This window comes from Melanotaenia boesemani, chromosome 2, assembly GCF_017639745.1.
Source record: "Melanotaenia boesemani isolate fMelBoe1 chromosome 2, fMelBoe1.pri, whole genome shotgun sequence".
NCBI classification, from domain to species: Eukaryota; Metazoa; Chordata; class Actinopteri; order Atheriniformes; family Melanotaeniidae; genus Melanotaenia; species Melanotaenia boesemani.
Window position 1 is genome coordinate 2,727,127 of NC_055683.1, and position 23,028 is coordinate 2,750,154.

Sequence of the window (23,028 nt, forward strand, 5' to 3'; positions counted from 1 at the left end):
GCCTCAGATGTTAAAAAGCTCCTTAAACCTTTGCATGATGACACGGTGCTTACTTTGACTGCTCACTAATCTTTCAAACTGTCAAACAGATCATTGCCTTGCAAATCCAGCGAGGATGATTTCAGCATTACCCTGGACCAAGCATGTAAAAAAATGACTGCCTTATGCTTTAATATCCACTGGGTGGTGCAATGAACAAGATTTTAGCCAACTCATGAGACTTTATGAACCAGTCATCTCATTTTGGAGTTTATTTACCCTAAAATAGGGGAAAAATAAGAGAATGTGCAGATTTTCTCTTGTTTTGGCACTTTAATGTGGACTTTAAGCTTTGAAAAGGTATCTTAAACACTTTGAATACATCAACATGGTCAGTTTTCAGATCTATCCAGCGTGAACACACTGAATGAAAAAGAGGCAAATAAACACAAGAAATCCAACAAACAAAGAATTGCTCCAAAAATCCTACAGGTAAATGGTTATGTTTATACTCCCTACGGTCTGTTAGATCTATGGGTGGGTTAGACGAAGGAAACGGCAACCAGGACATGTCAGCTCATAATCAAAAGCAAACGAAGCAGGTTGGATGATTTCAGATTAGAAACTCAGATTACAGAGTCATGAGCAACAGGAAAGCACTCTGCACATGTTTACTGATTTAATTCTGCACATCATAATTATCATTAATCAGGATTTTTCCAGGGGTCCTGGATGATGCGTTCATTCCCTCTCATGGTGCCATTTTTTCTGCTGCCTGCTTCCATGACTGATACACCAACATCCTTCCAGAAAATAGTCACCTCACATTCAAATATATCAATTTTCAATACATTTCTTTCACACAGAATTTCTCATTGACAAAGTAATCCACTACTTGGTCCTGGTATTAAAAAAGGGAAAATGATTTCTCCATCTCGTATTTTATGTGGGAAACATGGTCATCCTTCTCCCCATGTCTGGTTGTGAGTGGATGATCGGAGGGTGGAGGGATCAGAGGTGGCTCTCTGCTTCACATTTGTCAGTTCCGTTCTCCAGCGGCCAGGTGGACAGAACCAGGTCACTGAAGTTCATGTTGCTCTCGTTGAGCCGTCGTACGCGGTAGGTTTCATAGTGGATGTTGTGTGTGACGTCTTTCAGGTCCTGCAGGTGAGACCTTTGAGGAAAAACACAAAGAAGGAACAGCTTGATTTAGACTTTACACATACAGTAAACATGTAAAGACAGTCAGAAGTCTTTCAGCACCAAACACTTCTACAAAGCATGTTTCTAAACTTTATTTTCCAATAGGATGCCAGAGTTGGATAAATAATTCTGAAAAACATCTCTTGGACCTTGTCTACCAGTATCTGTAAGAATTTTCTTCCCCGTTGCACAGTGATAAACATGCGTACCTTAACAGTTGGCAACTGACTGGAAGAGTTTTGGGGGTTGATGCCCAGGAAATACAATGTCACCAGTAGGCTGACCTTTTCACTTTTTCGAAGTCCAAGTGCTGTGTACTCCCCCTAGTGGTGACCTCCAGTACTGAGTGTCCATGCTGTGCTTCCATTGTTTGCAGTAAGTGTACACATTCATGTAGCGGAACGTTGACGTGTATGCTTGCATTCACAGCAAGTATATTTTAGCCCTAAAAGAGGTCAGGGGTGGAGCCAAAGAATGGCCAGAGGTGCCAGGGCCACCGCCCACTTAAACCACATCCAACAGTGGGACTCGGGTTCTTATAGAACTGTTGTATTAGAAACTACAGCACGTTTAACAAAGTGCATTTAGAACTCATTCTTTACATCTCTTTGTTCTAAATTTTCCCAACAGAGCCATTCACTCGGGTCAAAGCTGTTTGGATCCTGATCTTTGACCCCTGACCAACCTCGCATCTTAGTCCACTAATCAGAGGCAACATTATTGACATCATCAGATTACGTAGAACCAGCTGTGGAACCAGCTCCCAGTTTGGATTCAGGAAGCAGACACCATCTCTACCTTCCTGATAAATCTGATAGCAGGTCTGGCTTGGTGACCCTGATCCATCCCTTTAGTACTGCAGCTATAGGCCGAGCCTGCTGGGAGACGTCCCATGATGCACTGGGCTCCTGCTCTCTTTTCTCTCCGTGTAGAAATATCTGGCATTGTTGTTTTCATTCATTTGTTTCTCTTTTTTATTCCATATCAGTCATCTCAAGACACTAATCCAACTAAAACAAATCCATTATATGATTCACATTAGTCCAGTTTCTAGAAACTGTGTTCATATAAACCAATTAATAAAAAAATGACCTCGCTAAGGAAAACAACAGATTACTGTTGCTTCATCTCACAAAATTAGGGTCTTTGCAGTGAATTTTGGTTCTACTTTCAGTGACCAGAAAGAGGGAAGCAGTGGAACATCTTAAAAGATGTGATGTCTGATACGGTCTAGTACAAGGATCACCGGATCACTCCGGTCCACAAGGGCCACGGCTCTGCAGGTACTCCAGCACACCTAAAGGATCCAACAGCTTGTTGTGAAGTTCTGTTGTGAACAGTTCCTGCTTTAGTAAAGGACTCTTAAACTCAGGCTCGTGGGTTTGAGCTCTATTTTGGGCATAGGACTTTTATTATTTACTGATCAGGAACTTCCAACAGTTATGGACACAAACCTGAACAATTAGCCAACGTGCCTGGATGTTGCATGTTTCCACTTCAACAAGCAGAAAGAGAAACTGTGTGGGTCCAGCATCTCCTTCATTGTTTTTAGAGACTCAAGGCCAATTTCCACCGGGTGTGGTGCCATCGCGTTACAGCTGTGCTGAGGCCTCTGCAGCTCTTCGCAGCCATTTTAGTCAATGGTTTGGTTCCCACCGGGCAAGCCGTGGTGTGTGTCAGAAGCATCCCAGAAACACCTTGTTTCTGTCTCTCCGCTAAACAGCCGGCATCCAGAACGGGTCAAGCTCAGCAGTTCAGATAGGGTCAGACAGGAAATCAGACATGGGTGCTGTGTAAAAGCTTCTGGTAATTTTCAAAATAAAAGCCCCCGTGTAGATTTGTGATCACTGAACCATGTAAACATTACGTCTTTAGTCAGTCAGGTGGTCTCAGTAGGGCTTTTGTTTTTTTCGCCATGGATGACGAGATGTTTATCCTGCGTCTCCTGGGATTTCGTGATCTTGGGGATCCTGACACGCTCCCGGCGTTGAAGTGCCACGAAGGCCAGAACGGAACCACAGCGCAACCGGACCCGGTGAAACTTGGCTGTCAGATTTATATTGTATGACTTCGACATTTTACTTACAGAAACTTGCAGCTCAGTCAAACTCACCTGATGAGCAGATCTCTCAGGTTGGCAAACTCACAGTGCGCCACATTTTCCACTATGGAAGGAGAAGAATCTGTCAGTTTTGGTTTTAAAACAATTCACATGAAAGATGAACTTTTTCTGTATCATTCTGACTAAAATGAAGCATAATAAAATGATAGAACAAAGAAGACTCATAACAAGGTAAATCTGTCTTTGTGTTGATATAAAAGTCCAGCTGGTCCACTCAGTCCCCCTCCCCCCTCAGTTTGGGCCACTTGGTTCGTTCCACCTAAAGTCTTATGTAGTGGCAGTGGTGCGTGTGAAGCTGCCCAGCACGGCGTCCTGCCGAGTTGCTCTAAAATCTAGTGTTAATCACACGGTGAGGTTTGAATGACCATGTTTGCTCCTGTGATGAAAACAGCAGGAATCTAAACTGTTTAGAGAATCTGCATTTCTTAATCCACACAAAAAATCTATTTCAAAGTCAGCAATCAAGTATTTTGTTAAACTGGTGCAGCTGGTTTAGTTGTTGAAGTTTTATCTGCTCGTTCTCATCAGCGTTGCCAAAACTGAGGTCATAATCTCTTTACCGTGTCAGAGCTGAACTTAAAAACAGGTGTGAAACTGAAACCTTACCTTCGATGATCCCCCACTTTGTTTTCCGGCCCAGAACCTTGTTTCCATTCACCTGGTGCTCCTTGTCGGTTCCCACCACTGCAAACGGGATGCTTTCCTGCACACACACAGTGGATGGATACTTATTTCACTGTGCAAAGTGCAGAGGTTTGTCTCCACGACAACATTGTTGATAGAAAATATTTACTTCTTGATTTACTCCTGTTTATTCAGATTTTTTAATGTTCTCGAGGAATATGACATCTTTATCTCTGTATTATGCATGCATGCTGGCAGTGATTGCACTTAGTCGGCTCTCACAGTTTGGCATATTTGACTGTAGTGTGAGGGAATTCTACATTTCAGGGGAGGAGATCGTACCCTGATCCGGTCATTGAGGATGCGCTCCTCTGGATCCTCATCCAACTCTTTCTGGGGGTAAACTTGGATTCCATTGGCTGCTAGATCTAGTCTTATCTGCAAAATAAGAATAGATTGTTTAGTTTGCATTGAAAGAGCCTAAAGTAGTAAAATCAAGGTGTAACAGCAAATATTCTTGTCTATCAAATCACAAAACTAGATGATCCCAAAAAAGGCACTTTCCATGCTTATGCAGGAAGACGAAGACGGCTTTGTCTCAAATCCAGTTACCAAAGCAATAAATAAATGAAGCTGCAACGGCGATGAAGGCCCTCGCACCTTTGTGGCAATGGTGTTCTCTGGCGACCTCCCCACTACATCGCTCTCTCTCACCTTCAGCCATGCCTGGCCTCATGCAGAGGCGTGCAGCATTACGCATTTACCACTTCTACCATCGTCACGCAGCCCCTCCATTTGCAGGCCATCGCAGCCAGTTTAGAGTGGGTGAAATAAGGCAGTATCACAATGTTCTGCTTAGTAATGCAGGTTATTTAGGCTTTAGTTGAGTGACTTCCTGTTTCCAGGGGGCGGGGCTATGGTGTTAAAAACATCTGGACATGTAGACGTGGTCAGGATGGAACTGGACTGAAACACGTTCAGTGTGGTGACAGTGTGTACACCTTGCAGCTGCTTGTCCTCCTGCCTCCCAGCAGCTGGTAACACCTTCACACAGAGGTGTTCTTATCCAGGAAAACCAGATCAGACTCTGTAACCCTGTTATTGGTGCTAAACAGCTGGGAATGTGTCAGAAAGCTGCTAGGCTAAAGCTTAAAGCTTTTGCACAACATAAAAAAGATGTTTTAAAAGATTAAACATAAAAACGTTTTATTAACAAACTCAAAGTAATGAAAGAATATTAGTAGAATAAAAAGGATGAAAGGGGAATTTAAAAAAGCCAGTGTGGGTGAAGTGTGTGTGCATGTTGTCTTACCCTCTCTTTGAACTCCTGTCTTTCCTCAACGGTGAGTGTGTCAGCTTTGGCGATGACAGGCACGATGCTCACTATCTTCCCCAGCCTCTTCATGAACTCCATATCAATCGGACGTAACCTGTAACGCAGACTTCCTGATCAGCCTTGACACGAAGGAGGAGGCACTGGGACAATCCCTTTCAAAGGTTGTCTTTCATGGATTTAGAAGACAATCATTTAAAAGATATTTTCTATGTATTTTTCTATATTTTGAAGCATGATTAAAGGAAACACAGTGAAGTTTCATAGTGAACCAATCAGCTGCTGCTTGTGCTTTAAAGAGATGCAAGTCCACTTTTAGTGAACCACGCAGATCTAAACCTTCCAGTTTCCTCTGGTTTCAGCAGGTGTGTAGTTGGTGGAACTGTAGCCCTTACTGGGACGGCTTCATTGCATACAAGGTTAAGGTCTGTTTCTGTTTTTAAGTAGTAGCTGAGGTTGGTGGCCACTGAAATACCTGTGAAAGCATCAAAACTGTGACTGCAAACTGACTAAACTTCATAAAAAGACTTGAAAAATAAAGTGGAGATCAGAATTCTTCACCAGTGAACAGTTGTGTTTAAAGGGGAAATTTAGGGGATGTTTTGTGCTTGCAGCATAAAAGAAAACACACATTCATTGCATATTGATTCAATATGCATCAAAAATGGACCAAACCAGAATTTTCTCAGTTAAGTAACAAATACAAAGTGGACAGATGTGCAGGAAAATATCAGGTATTAATCTGTAAACGTTTAAACATGTTCAGTCCTCAAAAGGACTAACTAACTAAATAAATAAAAATAAAAAATCAGCTACTATAAAAGAAAATAAAACAGAACAATTATTTTCAACTGTTGCTCAAAGTTTAGACTCATTGTTCACAGAAGAAAACCTCCAGCTGTAATTAAGGCTGAACATGAATGTTTGGAACAGATTTAGTTGCTGAAGCTGATCAACGACACCTGTGTTCATCAATCATTGTTATCATGGTGAAAAAAAACACTTTTCTCCTATTTAATTATACTTTTTTCAGGCATAGTAACAGACACAACATTTCTGACTTTCTCTGAGGTCCTCAAACACCAAGAACGAGAGGGTGAACCTGATTATTGTGGAGCAATTCTTCCCTGACTTTGGTTCTTTTGGAGCTTTTTTCTGGAAACCGGGCCAGGAGTCAACAGGCTGGGAAGCAGGTAGAAAGGTAAGAAGTGGCTCAGCAGTTTTTCAGCTCGATTTACGTGGAGAGAAAAACCTGCTCAGACTTTAACTCCATACAAAGCTTTTTAGATTCATATTTGATTTGAAATAAAATTGTGAAACTGAGAATCGCTCCTCAGGCTAATTTAGGGTTTGAGAGACGAGACGACGACGAGACACTGAAACACCATCAGTCTTCAGAGGATGTTTACTCATCATTTCATCGGAAAAAAGAGTGACATGATAGAAAACTTTTTCTCTATCTTATTTATTTATTTTACGTAATAAAAGACTAAATAAAAGACCCTGTAAATAAAACCTAATGGTTACAATTTTGACATATTTTCCATATCAAGGAAAGGAAGAATTGTTCCTCTTCAGCTCCTCTGGCGTTTGACATCTGAAGTGAGGGCGTCACAAATAAAAAACCTTCTTCTACATCACTTTCTCTCATCAGCTGGACAGACTGAAGTCTTTCCAGTTTCAGCATCCCTAAACACATTCGGAATAGAAGAAATGAGAAAAGTGTTTCAAGATTTTCTGTTTCTTCAGCTGATTTATTTCACTTCTGTTACAAACGCTGACTTCTGTTTCTGCCTTTTGTTTCTTTACATTTCCTATTTTCAGAGCTGATTAACCAGAAACAACCCTGCTGCTTGTCAACACACCAGACTGAAATTAATGGTCTTTGTGTTGAACTTGACAACAAGCTGTTGGATCCGTTTCCGTTTAATATGGTGTTGCAGCAGGGAAACTTCTAAAAGCTGCAGGACAGCGGCCTTCAAGGACTGGAGTTTGACATCCCCGGTCTGTTAAACTGCTGGACACTGAAAGACCTGGAACCAGGAACCATGAAAACTGAGCTCCTGCACAACTCTGAAGGTTTCTAAAAACATCTGTTTGGTTTAAAACACCTCTTCCCTCTTCATCAGAATCTGGGCTGAAATGTGAATAAATATGTATTTATTCACATTATGTATTTAATATATATTTATATGTCACTCAAATGATGGTTTCAGCTGAATTCATGGCTGGATAAATTTCTGTTTTCAGTCATGTTACTTTTAGTTTTCTGTCCATCACGTCCAGTGCTGAGCCAGTTCATGCTTCTAATGAACTGGTTCAAAGTTCAGTTCTCACTCTGAACGTGAATAGTTCACATTCAGACTTCACTACTTTAGCTTTGAACTGGTTCAAAGTTCAATTCATTTTTTTAGGTTAGAAGTGTGAATGAAAGACTGAACTTGAGAAAGAAAAGAAATCATATTTATGTGTCCAGAAAATTATTCTAGTCCTTAAATCAAATAAAACAGATAAGGATATGGAACAGATGTAGACAAAGGACAAAAACAACTTTTTTCAGAGTAACAGAAGTTAATTTTTTGTCAAACTGAGCTGTTTTCAGCTTACCTCTTCCCTAAACTTAAATCAAGAAAGAATGATAAGTTATTTTCTCACATGAGACAGATGCTTCAGCTCCACACGTCTTTTCATATTAGCTGTTTATTTTAAGCACAGGCAGACATAATTTGACAGTATGTAAATAAAACATAAATAATCATAAACAGTTGGATGTGCAAGCTGCATCTGCAACGCCTCTCTTTTCACCTGCACCGACGTTGCTGCAGAGCATTCCTGGTTTGATTTATGCTTGAGTGTGCAATGCATTGTGGGTAATGTTGTGTGAAGTAGGTCTAGCGATGGGGAAATGCAGGCAGTGACTGTTGCTGGACTCCACATAATCTGAATGAGTTCATGTTCAAGTTCTTTATTTGCAAATATGTTTGGTTCAGTTCAGCTTTCACAGAAAACGAGTTCTTTCATTTCATTTGTGCACAACATGGACGACGTCTTCCTCGGCTGACGTGCATGTTGCCCTTTTACAACTTTCCTGTTTGTAGCTGCTCTGACAGCTGACGGGGAACAACCAACACCTGTTTTATTTCACCTTTTCCTGTTTAACATGGCAGCTCTCTCCACAGCTGGGCCATGCAGACTCATCTGTATACGTAGATGTTTGCAAAGTCTAATGAGTACTGACCTGTGTCCGGTGGCAGGGAGGAAGTAGATGCAGCAGTGCACTCTGCTGTCAGGTATCCTCCTTTTACGGTTGACATTCAGCTCTTCTCTCAGATATTTCTCATACTGCTCGTTGACATACTTCACGATGGGCTCCCAGCTGGAGAGGAGCAGAGAAGAGTTGGTGAGTTACAGGAATCTAGGGATGGCCGATATGTCAAATATAATTGAGTATCCTGAGTTGTAACCAACTCTTGATCTAGGAGTTAGGACTAGAGTTTCAGTCAGGATTTAGAGCTCATCATAGCACAGAGACAGACCTGGTGAAAGTTACCAACAACCTCCTCATGGCCTTTGAGTTGGGACATACTTGCTGTTAGCGTTGCATCCGCATACGTATCATGGCTGCCACGCGTCCTCAGCATTCGTTTGGCATGTAGGCCACTCGCGTTGATGTGAGGTAATCTGTCTCGTGCGTGAGTTGCAATACTGGCTTGAACACTAGAGGCGCTCATGGAAACATTAGCATGAACACGACAGGTCCAGCGTAAACACAATGGCGGATAGTTCTGAAGACCGTCTCTCTGACCTTGTCCACAACTACTGGCATCTGTAAGATTTTTGCTCCCTGTTGCGCAGTGATAGACACTCATGCCTACACTTTGTTGGAAACAAATTGGAAGCCTTTTCGGGGTTGAGGCCCTGGAAATAGTGAACAGTGAACGGAAAGATCTGTGCTGCATTCGACACCACTGATCACAACATTCTGTTACAGAGGTTTGAACATATAATTGGGATTAAGGGACTGCATTAGGCTGGTTTAAGTAATTTATTTGATAGATTTCATGTTGTTCATGTAAACGATGAGTCCTTCTCTCACACCAGAGTAAGTCATGGAGTTCCTCAGGGTTCTGTACTTGGACCAATACAACTACACATGCTTTCCTTTGGGAATATCATTAGGCAGCATGGTATAAACTTTCATTGCTTTGCGGATGATACTCAGATATACCTATCCATGACACCTGATGAAACCTGTTAATCACAAAGATGTCTTAAAGACATAAAGACCTGGATGATTCTGATTTTTCTCCTTCTAACCTCAGACAAGACTGACGTTGTTGTCTGAGGACCTGAAACTGAGGACAAAACAGTCTAGTTATGTAAATAATCTGGATGGCATTACTTTAGCTTCCAGGACAACAGGGAGGAACCTTGGAGTTATTTTTGACCAGGATTTGTCCTTTAGTTTGCATATAATACGGGTTTCTAGAACCACCTTCTTCCACCTACATGATATTGCAAGAATTAGGGACATCCTGTCTCTGAGTGATGCAGAAAAACTAGTCCATGTCTTTGTTACTTCAAGTTTGGACTTTTTGGAATTTTGCAATTCTTTATTATGGTCCTGTCACTAATACACCCTGAAAAGTCTCCAGTTGATTCAAACGGCGGCAGCAAGGGTTCTGATGAGAACTAGCTGGAGAGGTCATATCTACAGTCTTAGCTTCTCTTTGTTGGTTACCTGTTAAATCCAGGACAGAATTTAAAATTCTTCTCCTCACATTTTAAGCTCTTAGTGACCAGGCTTCATTGTATATCAAAGATCTCATGGCTCCATATATTCCCAACAGAGCTCTTCACTCCCAGACTGCAGGATAACTCGTGGTTCCCAGAGTCTCTCAGGGTACAATGGGAGGCAGATCCTTCGGCTATCAGGCCTCTCTGTTATGGAACCAGCTCCCAGTCTGGGTTCGGGAGGCAGACACCCTCTCAGGCTTAAAAGCTTCCTTTTTGATAAATCTGTTAGTAGAGGTTAGCCATCCCTTAGTCATGCTGCCATAGTTTGGACATGGATGCAGCCGACAAGCCTGCAGCAACTGTGTGATGCTGTCATGTCAACATGGAGTAAAACCTCTGAGGAAGGTTTCCACCACCTTGTTGATCTATGACACCAAGAATTACAGCAGTTCTGGAGGAAATAAAGTACTGTGAGATGACGTTATGACTGAATTGAATTATTCTACATGAGATCCATAAAATGGCTACAATTGAGAATAAATTGTCACAGCTGTGTTTTAAGCCATCTGCTTGTGATTTTCTTCATAGTTTGACTTCCCTAAATCACAATGACTGTTTGAGTCCTCAGGATACGTCATTTCCTTCTTCTTGTGTCAGTGCTTTTTCCTCCTCCTGTCACTCACCAGTTCTCATTGTTGATCTGGTCTCCAAATCCTGGAGTGTCAATCACAGTCAGCTTCAGCTTGACCCCCTTCTCCTCAATCACTGTATGGAATATAAAAGATGGAAAGAGGGTTAAAATATGTCAGCCCACAGTGAGAGGTGGAGTCAGGCTCGTCTCTGCAGATTGAAGCTCTGCATCAGGGAGGGTTTAAGGTTGAAGCAGATTTAATGTTTAATGATAACTAAACTTTATTTGTTGTAGGCATCTGTGTGATGAGATCAAGGTGTTACCTTCACTGAGTCACTAAGACGGGCACTTCTGAGCGTTTGAGGAAAGCTGAGCAGTAAAGACTATCATTTAGGTGTGAAGTCATTGTTGAGTAAGCACCCAGGAATCTCTTCTTATCGGAAGCGTGACAGCTGACATCTGGAACGGGACCATTAAGCTTTTCACTAACCTGTAATAAAGTACGTCTTTGTTGTTGCCAAGACAGAAGAGTACAGGATAAAGTTTCACTGCTTCCAACATCTTTAACCAGACAGCGGCGTCTGAGCTGAAGAACATTTCCTGTTTACATTATGCTGTGCCTCTAAATGATCTGACACCTTTTATTAGTTTCATAGCTCTAAGCTTCGGTCTGAGGACGGTTTATACTGTCTGAGTCAGAGTCATGTGATCAGTTACAGCTCAGTTACGCCTCTTCATGTGCTGCAGAAGAAGTTGTTTCAACATGATCTGAATCTGTCTGCCGTGTCCTGCAGGCATCACCTGAACCCTCACAGAGCAGGTTTATGTTCAGACCAGGGTGTCAAACTCTTTGTAGTTCATGTACAGCTCAGTTTAATCTCCAGTGGGCCGGACCAGTGAAATAACAGCATAATAATCTAAAAATATTGAAAACTTCTCACTTTTCCCTTTGTTTTAGTTAAAAATAGTATGAGTACATTTTCGATATGTTTACCTTTATTAAAAAAAATGATAGAAAACATTATGAACAACCTGAAATTTCTGTAGAAAAATAAATTAAATTTACATTTGAATTACACATCACAACAGATCTACAGAACCAGCAAACATTTAATCGTAGCTATCTGGAAGTGAAAAATACAGTTTTATCACGTGATGACCAGAGTAACTTTTCCAGATCTCAGTCCAGTAGAGCAGCTTTGGGATGTGGTGGAACGGGAGATTCTCATCATGGATGCAGCCGACAAACCTGCAGCAACTGTGTGATGCTGTCATGTCAACATGGAGAAAACCTCTGAGGAAGGTTTCCTTCAACTTCAATCACATCAAGAATTACGGCAGTTCTGGAGGAAAAAGGGTCCAACTTGGTACTAGAAGGTAGTCCTACTATAGTGGACAGTGTTAAAAGGGATGTAACACTACACTGATGCATCAACCCAAGAAAAGGTATAACTTCTCCATTTGTACCGACTCCAGAAACAGGGTTTCTAATAGTTCCACTAATTCTCACACTCTCACAAGCGTTGTACAATAATACACCAAATCTGACACTTTTTTAACACCACAGTAAGTTAAAAGGGAACAAAAATAACACATTTAGAATAATATTACTTAATGAAATGAAAAACTTTATCTACTGTTAGACGCTTTACAGATCAGAAGAATCTATTAACATGATTTGTCAGCAGGATTCACCACTGAAACTAAATTCATGGTTTTCCTCCATCATTAACAAATCAGTCTTTTCCTGTCATAAATAATGGCTTCAGATAATTATCATAATCAGTAGAATCTGTATACGTTTTAACATCTCTGCACTATTAAACAAATAAGTCAGAACAAAAAGACCAATGTCCACAACAGATTTACTGTCATCTGAGGGGAGCTCTGTCATCAACTCTGCAGGCAGGTGATCCCTCTCCAACGCCTAACCAACATGGTTTACTTGTTTACTAAGAGACCTTCTCACTGAATACAGCTGACCAGACTTCTCACTGCTGGCATTTTTCTGTCATCTAACCCTGAACGATGGCTTGATGCCTGTTACACATGTAAACAGGTAAACTGAATCTCTGCGCCTGTGTAGCTGATTTCCTTTTTGGAGCAGAAAAACAGATGCACAGAAACTGCAAATTGGCCAGGTTATCAGACCCTATCTGAAAGAGATCTATAGACATGAAGAATGCATCTGGAGTAAAATTTCCATTTCTGTTTGCAGCAATGTAAATTAACACCTTTAATGACAAAAAAACTACAAAAATTCCAGTAGCTGCAAGCTAAAACGCTACCGTCAGCTCCTGAAGCATGGTGGTGTTTTACTAATAAACTAATAAAAATACACCATATATTACACTAAATGTTTAACAATAATGAGTTAAATTATCCTGCAATTACAGTTCAGTCACATGGAGATGACTCTGACTTCCTCATCTCCTCATTTTCATCTTTCAGGCAGTTAAGACCTGGTTTTATCATGTGACCTGCGTGATCTGATTCTATGATCTGACTCTGTGCACATGTTAAGAGACACCAGTAAACTTTGTCGCAACATGAGATTTTAAGACAATTTGTGATTATGTCTGTTGTGAGAAGTAAACACAGAGCCCACATCAGTCAGCTGGGCAACAAACAGGAAATGAGTACGTCTAATATTGTCAGAGATAAACAATACATTCAGTAACCTGAGCCAAATCAACATAATGTGTTTATTTTCTGTTTTTCCCCAGAAATCAAGAGACTCTGCTCATCAGTAGAGCTCTTTTTAAACTCTGACTTGGCTAAGAACAGATAGGAGGACAACACTAAGATGCAAACATTAGAACAGACACGGTTCCCTTTTTCTTTTTTTACTGGCCGTCTGATACAAATGCTCTGAAACGAAAGACATTTTGTAAACAAACCAAGACAAAATCCATTAATTTTAACATCTACAAGAGGACGTCAAAGTTCTTGTAAAAATAAAAAATCTCAGAAAGATGATCTGAAACTGTGGTTTAACACAGAACGAAGGAATGACGATCCCTCCGTGTTGCCGTAGGCTTCCACCCTGGGAGGCAGGCCATGACACCAGGTGGGTAACAGTCATAACGGTCAACAGGAAGGGTTAAATATGTTTGTTTCTGTCACTGAAATGTCTTTAAAGCAGTTTAACAACAAAGACTTCAGTGTAAAAATGACATATCTTGTGGAGCAGGACACATTCATTATTAAACTATAAATCAGTGTATCCTGAGAGTGTTCACACATGCATTTAGCAATGTGCTCAGATTAGAAAGGACACGTTAGCACCTGGTCTGAACAGGACTGTCGTCCCAGTTTGGCTTGTTAGATTTAGTAGTACCCACAGAGCCAAATTAACTTGTATTTGTTTTCTGGTGTACACGACTTTTCTTATAATTAAGGAATAACTGTGATGCTAGGAGAGATGCTGCCTCATCCCTTGGCAGAGCTAGTTAAAGTGGGATACTGTTTGTAAGTAGTAATTAGCCTTTTCAAATGCTTTTGAAAATATTTTTTTGCACTTTTAACCAGTTTTTTTTATTATAGCAAATTATGGTGACAAAATAAACTCTGGAAAACTATAAGCCATCAGAAAGACATCCGAAGCGTGCTTTGTGCCTCCTGTAAACAGGAATTTCAGAGGTAACACAATCTCCAGCTGTGTTTAGGAGCAGATTGTATTTGCACACATGAAATAACCCGTTTGCATCCATCGGAACAACAGACACGCCTCCTCCCATTGTGGAAGCAGTTCTAAGCCCACGCTGGGATTCCTGTACATGAGACGAGCAGTGAAAGGAAAAGTGATGTGAAAGTAGGATGTGAGGGTGTGAAAAGCTCAGCTGTCATGACCGTTTCACACTGGCCAGAACAAATGGAACCAGAGATCAGAGAGCAAAGAGACAAACCACACTCATGCTGTACTCCTACAGGACGCGACCAGGCTTCTCTGGTGTTCATGGATGACCTCACCAGATACTGAAGGTAGAGTTAAATACAAACAGAGAGCAGAGCAGGCCCACACACTGTCACCAACACAGTCTCTTCACAGCCACAGTTATTAAAAAACAAGAACAGACATTGAAAATGTGTTAGAGGGTGCATCGGTGCTTGCAAAACACATGTATGCGTGTGTGTGTGTGTGTGTGTTGGGGGGTGCTCACCATGGCTGACTGCATGCAGTTTGACTGTTTTGGATATCTTCTCTTCATAATTGGGTGTACAGGACTTCCGGCTGACTTTGGACTTGAACAGTGTGTTAACCAACGTGGACTTCCCCAAGCCGCTCTGACCTGCAGACACAACAGATTCATTCTGGTTACCGAACGAGGCACTGTGATATAAAGTTATTTAAAGATAATAAGAGTTTAAAAAGTATTCATGAGCTGGCTGGTGAGGATAGCAGTGAGTGGGAGGTTATCTGGAGCTGGGTGTGGGATCCACACAGGTAAACTGAGACAGAGAGGGAATACTTGAAATAAACAGAATGATTTGGGTAAACTCTGTTTTCAGTTACACAACAGGGGAAGTGTAAGTCATCTCAAATGTGTGTAGCAGGAAAAAGCAGACAGGCCTAATTTTCAAAACCACTTCCTCACAGATTCATACTTCCTCTTCCAGTATGAAAAGCTAATGTCGATGAGGAAGAAACAGAGGTGCCCCAAGCCAACACAAACAACTAAAACTTTTTAAGCTTCAGGCTTTGTGGATATTGTAGAATTTTACATTTTAATATACTGCTAAATATTTAGAGACAAAAATGTTTACTTGGTTATTTATTTACTGAAGAAATACAGAATTAATTTAAATTATTTGTGATTGCCAAACATTTGTGAAGCTTTGTTCTCGGTTTTACCCAGCATCCCTTGTGTTCATGTTTTTCTGCCCATTACAAACTAGGATTTAAATAGATTAAAATAAATTAAATAAATAGATGAAAAATTTATAAATAAATATTTTAAAAGATGTGAAAATTAATTAAAAATATTTTTTTCCACTTTTTGCAGTAATTACAGCTGAAAGTCTCTTCGGGTCCGTTGCTATGGTCTTACCACATCTTGTTCTTCGGGTCCGTTGCTATGGTCTTACCACATCTTGTTCTTCGGGCCCGTTGCTATGGTCTTACCATATCTTGTTCTTCGGGCCCGTTGCTATGGTCTTACCACATCTTGTTCTTCGGGCCCATTGCTATGGCCTTACCACATCTTGTTCTTCGGGCCCGTTGCTATGGTCTTACCACATCTTGTTCTTCGGGCCCGTTGCTATGGTCTTACCACATCGTGTTCTTCGGGCCCGTTGCTATGGTCTTACCACATCTTGTTCTTCGGGCCCGTTGCTATGGTCTTACCACATCGTGTTCTTCGGGCCCGTTGCTATGGTCCTACCACATCTTGTTCTTCGGGCCCGTTGCTATGGTCTTACCGCATCGTGTTCTTTGGGCCCGTTGCTATGGTCCTACCACATCTTGTTCTTCGGGCCCGTTGCTATGGTCTTACCACATCGTGTTCTTCGGGCCCGTTGCTATGGTCTTACCACATCTTGTTCTTCGGGCCCGTTGCTATGGTCTTACCACATCGTGTTCTTCGGGCCCGTTGCTGTGGTCTTACCACATCTTGTTCTTCGGGCCCGTTGCTATGGTCTTACCACATCTTGTTCTTCGGGTCCGTTGCTATGGTCTTACCACATCGTGTTTTTGGGGTCTGTTGCTATGGTCTTACCATGTCTTTTTACTTTTTGTCCGCTGGTTTTCGACAGTCTTTAAGTCAAGCTACAGCTTTCCAGATAGATTCCAGTTAGACACATTTACCTCAGTCAGTGTTTCTTCATCAGGACAACGAGGGTCTTTGTCCTACTGGACGGTGGACTTCTGCCCTAGTTTCAAATCCTGAAAGATTTAAAGGGGTTTTCCTCTAGTATTGCCATGGATTCATCTCTATCCATCATTCCTCAGTTCTGACTAGTTTTTCTGCTGATGAAAAACATCCCAACAACATAATGCTGCCGCCATCATGCTTCACTGTGGACAAGCTGGTGAGGGGTGTTGGGTTTGTTCCAGACAAAGTGTTTTTCTTGATGTACAGAAAGTTCTGTTTTAGTCTCATCTGACTAGAGGACCTTCTTCCAGCCGTCTCTGTGGAGTGTTCACCTTGTCTTCCTAGCATACGAAGGTGAATACTTACGGATGCACAAATTTTATTATAATGTAGGGCTCGGCGATATGGCCTAAAAATAAAATCTCCGATTTTTTATAACCAAATCCGATTTCCGATTTTAATCGATTTTTTTTCCTTTTCTTTTACAAAACATAAACTTATTAAAAACATTCATTTGTTTATATAGATGAATGCTAGCAAAACTAAAGCACATAATGTCATAGCTTTTCCACCATATAAACGACTTCATATCTTACACAGAAATATGCGACACAATGCATCCGTGATCTCTTTCCATCTGGATCCTTATCATACAGGATCCACTGCAGAAATAATTCCCCTGATGAAGGTTGTCTCTTAACTAGTGTTTGTGGGTTAAGTTGATTTCTGCATCTCATAGAGAGCAGCATTTCTCACTGCAGTTATACGCACAGCTAAATCCCAGGCGTGAGTGAAGGGTCACTTTACTGAAAATCTGTCAGACAAACACCGTTCTGGTGTGGAGGGAGGGCTGAGTCTGCTGCTAACTAACTATGGAAAAAAATCCCGATTTTCAAAAAAATTAATCTCCAGAAATGGAAAATTCGATTTATCGATTAATCGCACAGCCCTATTATAATGTATAAATTTTTTTTTTGTTTTGTTGTCATATTATTTAACTTTACTTATTAGATACATCCATCTATCCATCCATCCATCCATTTCCTGCTGCTTATCTGAGGTTGGGTCACGGGGGTGGCAGCCAAAGTAGGGAAGCCCCAACTTCCCTCTACTTGACCACTTCTTCCAACTCAGATCCCAAGATCCAGAGAACATAGTCCCTCCAGCGTGTCCTTGGTCTTCCCAGGGACCTTTTCCTCACAGTAGGGCACATCCTAATCAGAGGCCTCAACATGGATCCATTACATAAATATAATGGAAAAGAGGAGCGATGCCAAGTGGGGTGAATATTAGATCATTCTGTTTTCTATTTTCAGGGCTTACATTGGATTTTGATATAAACATGAAAATCCAATATTTTAGGTAAAACCATTCACAAAAAAGTGAGGGATAATAAAATTTCTGGGTAAAATTTATAGAAGATACAGCACCAGTGAACCAGAGACTCTTTCGCGTTTAATGCATTTAGAAAGTGTGTCCAAACTTTTGACTGGTGCTGCATTAAAACTTCATGTGAGTGATATTATATCATGAAGACATTTAAATATATTATGAAATGGTCTTGTCCTTATACAGAGCTTTTCCAGTCAGCTTGACCACTCAAAGCGCTTTACACCCATTCACACACACACACACACACCTCGATAGGCACATCAGGAGGCAACGTGCGGGTAAGTTTTAGTCAAGGACACTTCAACATGTAGTCAGGGAACACCTGGAATCGATCCACCGACCTTCCAGTTGGAAGACGACTGCTTTTCCTCCTGAGCTACAGCTGCCTCCTGAGCTATGGCAACTCTTTCATCTCAAACAGTTTATTGAAACTAAAGCTAACAACAGTGGTGGATACGCCACAACATACATCCATCCATGTTTTTTATACCAGTTATTCCAGGTCAGGGTCGTGGGGTAGCTGGGCCCTATCCCAGCAGTTACTTGGCGAGAGGTGAGGGACACCCTGGCCAGGTCACCAGTCTATCTTTCACTTGATAAAATGTCAATGTCTCAATAGCTTGTCGTGTGTTATTAGGCGTCTTGTCTGATGATGTCTAAATGTGAACAGGATGAAGACTACAGGCTGTCCATGAACCAGAACATTTAGTGTTCCATTCATGGTTTGGACACTTCTTTTGGATGTTTTTAGGTTAATCATCTTGTTAGAGAACAGCATGTTGAACAACAGTTGCACATGTGGATTCAGAAGTTTAGAGCAAGTTAAATTAATTCCACTTGTAAAGGTTATATAGGATTTCAGGTTCATTCTGACATCATACAAAAAGCCAAATATCCCTAAAATTATGTGAGTAGCGTATGTCTTTGACTTTTAGCCATCATATCTATTCAGTTATAATATTATTGTCATGTGGCCCTTCTTAAACCACTATGTTGCAGCAGCTGAAGGACACACATGCACATATAATTATGACAGAGTGAATTCACCCAACAGGTTATGCTGTTGTAGGCTGACTCACCAACCACCATGATGTTGAACTCAAACCCCGCCTTTATAGTCTTCTGTCTCATCTGGTCCAGCACTGCCTCGATGCCCACATAACCAAACAAGTCACTTCCCCGTATGAAGCTGGTCTGCAGTCCTGGAACAGGTGGGCAAAGCTCCACCTTCACCTCCGCCTTCGGCTCTTTCTCTTCCTCTAGATCTCCGACTTCCATCCCATTCTCCTTTCCGTTCTCCTGCAGCTCCGTATGAACCTCCACACAGTTCTCTTTGTCTGCCGGGGAGGTGTGGATGTTTAGATGCTCTTTGTTCTTGCCCTCGTCCTCCTCTCTCATGATGCTTCTCTCCTTTTCCCCTCGCTCCTCCATCGAGGTGAATGGCTCTGTCTGCAGCTCTCCAGCAGTTTCTGTGGCGACAAGAACATGGATTTGGCTTTCAGGTGGAGCTTAAAACAAACTCTGTGCCAGGTTTGCTGTCATTAGGAGACAAACAGGAAGCTGTCTGAACACTGAGGTGACTGGTTACCTGGAAACGTTCAGATTCAGTTTCTCAACATCTCAACAGATTCAATGTTTTGCCTCCTTGTTATTGTCAAATGAAGAGATTTTTGTTTGTTTTAAATATTACAATGATATTTTCTGTGAATAAAGGCTTCTTTTGTTGGTACCATGTGAATAAAAAAGCAGCACTGAAGAACTAACAAACAAGCTATATTTGTTTTCCCAAGGATAGGAGCATCTTCACACACACATACACAGCAACATGCTCCGGGTTTCAGGTCTAAACTTAATAAAGTCCATCCCCTGTGTGTAGGTGTGTATGTGTGTGTGTGTGTGTGTGCATGTGCACGTGCATGTGTGCAGACCAGTCTGTGCTGTAAGAGGATTGGACGGTATTGACAACCCCCACGTGTTACTTTAAGCTGCCTGTATGTGCTTATGATTACACTTCAGTACAATGACAGTCATCCAGCATGTCTGACACCTGTGTGTATTTTTTGTGTTTTTATGACTCAACAAGTTATAAAAACTCTGTCTTTCTTCCTCTGTTTCTCTCTCTCTCTCTATCAGAACCAAATGCTGCGTAAACAGAGAGGCTGTTGATTAGTGTTAGCCCACATAATTCAATCAACTATAAATATCCAGCCGTACGAGCACTGGAACAGAACTAATCCTCATGAGTCAGGACAGAGAAGGGCAGAGCCAGAGACTCGGACAATGCCGGGTTTTAGGCATCATTAGATTTTAAACAATGTGAACTTCTACTTGAGGCTGAATTCCTCTTTAAATGATTCAGTGCTGTGGCACGGACCAACCGTTTGTTGTTGTTTGTTTTGCAGATATGTTCTTTTATAGTCTGTTGATACTTTGCCGGAGGATGAGTTCAGGATTTGAATGAGTCCTGTGCTACTGGAGACATATTCTCACAGGGAGGATTTCCAAACATAACGATGGCTAAGTGCCTTGATTTAAAGGACGACCCGTTAATTTTCATTTAGACATCAGTTTACTTTATACGCTTGATCCTGGTGATTGACTTTTTCAGTCAATCTAATGAAAGGAAATAAAATAACACCTGAAGTTTGGGGAATAAATCCCAAGTAATGCAACAGGTCAAACAGGGAAAGACAAACTCTCTGGATGTTGTCACAAATTTGTAACAAAAAACTTCTGGTATTTTACTATTTTATTTTATTTATTAATAATATTTATTGATCAAATGGTGTTTTTCTTTGATTTTTTATGTTAGATGATCACTTTAGTTACATTAATCAGTTCAGTATTACATAAAATCAAGACCTTAAAAAGCTTCATCTCATTTGTGCCCCTCTTTGCCAGGTCAATACCCCCGCCTGGCCTCCCATCAAAACTTTTCTAGACCTGTTTCTCCCTTCTGAGCCGCCAGATGATGGACCAGAATCTCCTTGAAGCCATCCGGAAGTCATTTTCCAGGGAGTGTAGCTCTGGATTAAGGAGTGGAGGTAGACCGGAGCCGTTTGGGTTATTGTTTTGTAAGCCAGAAGCAGAGCTTTGGATATGATGCGCTGCAACTGGAAGCCAGTGGAGAGCGATTAGCAGCGGAGTGACATGAGCTCTTTTGGGCTGGTTGAAGACCAGACGTGCTGCTGCGTTCTGGATCATCTGCAGAGGTTTAACTGAGCATGCAGGCAGGCCAGCCTGTAAGGAGTTGCAGTAGTCAATGCGTGAAATGACCCGAGCCTGGACCAGGAGCTGGGCCGTGTGTTCAGTCAGGTAGGGTCTGATCCTCCTGATGTTGTAAAGAGCAAATCAGCAAGACCGGGAAACCGAGGCAACATGGTCCTTAAAGGTCAGCTGGTTGTCTACCATGACACCAAGATGCCTGGTAGAAGATGTAGGCACAAGTCAAGCTGCACGCTTATCTGTGGTGGTAAAGAAGGATTGGCTGGAAAGACAAAAAGCTCGGTCTTTAGCTGAAGGTGGCGATCCTTCATCCATGTGGAGATATCAGCAACATGCTGATATTCACATTGAGACGGTTGTGTCGTCAGGTGGGAAAGAAAGGAAAAGCTGAGTGTCATCTGCATAGCAGTGGTAGGAGAAACCATGAGAGCTAATGATGCACCGAGTGAGGAGGTGTGTAGTGAAAAGAGAAGAGGGCCAAGCACCGAGCCCTGAGGCACCCTGTTGTCAGCCCATGTGATCTGGACACGCTCCCTCGCCAAGATACTTTGAATGATCTCCCTGTGAGGTAGGACGTAAACCACGAGAGGTTTATTTTTGGATTTAGTATAAGAAATCACTGCTGGATGTGAGCAGTGGAATATTTGTGGATAAAAATTTGCAGACTTTCTATTGGTTGTTTCATCATTGCAGGTCCAATTAAAAAAAAAAACTACAACATTTTAATTTCCCTCCTGGGATTAAAAAATTATTTTTCATTCATTTCATTAAAGTTTCAGGCACATGCGACTGGCAGTCAAGGACTAAGAGGAGACCTTTATGGCTTTGCCATCAAGAAGGACAACAGCAGCATAGCTCAGCACGGCAACCCCTCGGTGAAGCTGGAAGGAATTACACATATCAAGGATTGACCTTATGTAGACTGACCGTGGAGGAACTTTGTAAGTTTGACCAAGTCAGAAAGTCAAATGTTGGTAAGGTTTAAAACAGCGGTGGAAACCTTGGCCGTCGTTCTGCATGTTTTCCATGTGTCCCTGCTCCAACTCACCAGATTCAAATTAATGAGTCACTGTGCAGAACTTGATAGGCTTTTGGATCCATTTCATTTCAATCAGGTGTGTTAGAGCAGCGAATCATGGAAACGTTGCAGGACTGCGGCCCCCGAGGACCAGGGTTCACCACCACTAGTTTAAAATAAGCAATGCTTCAACTAAAATGCTGAGATTCAGTTTGGTCTGCAGCATAAATGTCAAAGCAGCTGAAATGATGCTCATATTCTACCACGCACAGGATGGTCAGACTGCATTTAAGTCCCAGTGGGTCACATTTTAGTAAGGAGTCAATGATTTATCTTTCTACCACAGCTAATAATCTTACAGTAAACTGAATGGGTTAGCTGGAACAGATGGCATCTCCTCAGTCTCAAAGAAAGGCAACGAGTGGATGAATGATAAGCTTATTTAGAGACAAAGTATCAATAATTACAATGGAGAGGGAGATAAAGAAAACATTAAAGTTCAAATTAATGTCAGATCAAATAAATTCTGGCAAGCTGTAGTTCAGGTCACTTTGAAGAAGTCAGGTCTGACGTTGAGGACCTGTTTCAATCAACAGTTTGTAGAAATCAGCCGAGGCCTGATAGTCCCACCACCCCCATCCTAACCGACAAAGTGGACCAGTCCTTTCTGCTTTGTTAGCCCCACACACTGAGCATGGATTCTGGGGACCCCCCAGAAACCCACGAGGAGACACAAAACTAGGAAAAGAAAAGAATAAAGTGAAGAGAAATTCCTACCTTCCCTCATCCACAGAAGCCAGTTTGTGTGACACCCTTGTTGGCAGAGATTCCTCTAAAGACCGCTTCCTAAACCCGACTTTGCTAAGTTTATCTTTTGTAGAAGTGATGCACTCTTTTCCCTCCCCGCTTTTCTAACTCCCCCCCTCTCTCTCTGCTTCTCCCTGATGTCAG

General features: G+C 41.6%; 1 protein-coding gene across 4 annotated transcripts in view; it reads right to left on the minus strand.

Annotated features, from left to right (window-relative positions):
• Positions 1 to 236: 236 nt before the first annotated feature.
• sept12 (septin 12) overlaps positions 237 to 23,028 on the minus strand; it is a 103,244-nt gene continuing 80,452 nt past the window's right edge. For 3 of the 4 annotated variants that reach the window (XM_041970590.1, XM_041970582.1, XM_041970604.1), the window contains 9 exons: positions 18,914 to 19,303; positions 14,793 to 14,921; positions 10,682 to 10,763; positions 8,500 to 8,637; positions 5,241 to 5,358; positions 4,271 to 4,366; positions 3,911 to 4,007; positions 3,296 to 3,347; positions 237 to 1,153 (listed from right to left, as the gene is read on the minus strand). In XM_041970590.1, coding sequence (XP_041826524.1) covers positions 991 to 1,153; positions 3,296 to 3,347; positions 3,911 to 4,007; positions 4,271 to 4,366; positions 5,241 to 5,358; positions 8,500 to 8,637; positions 10,682 to 10,763; positions 14,793 to 14,921; positions 18,914 to 19,303 — 1,265 coding nt within the window. In that variant the 3' untranslated portion in view covers positions 237 to 990. Of the gene's footprint in view, positions 1,154 to 3,295; positions 3,348 to 3,910; positions 4,008 to 4,270; positions 4,367 to 5,240; positions 5,359 to 8,499; positions 8,638 to 10,681; positions 10,764 to 14,792; positions 14,922 to 18,913; positions 19,304 to 22,854; positions 22,986 to 23,028 lie in introns of those variants that run through there. The other variant, XM_041970598.1, reaches the window with a different exon arrangement.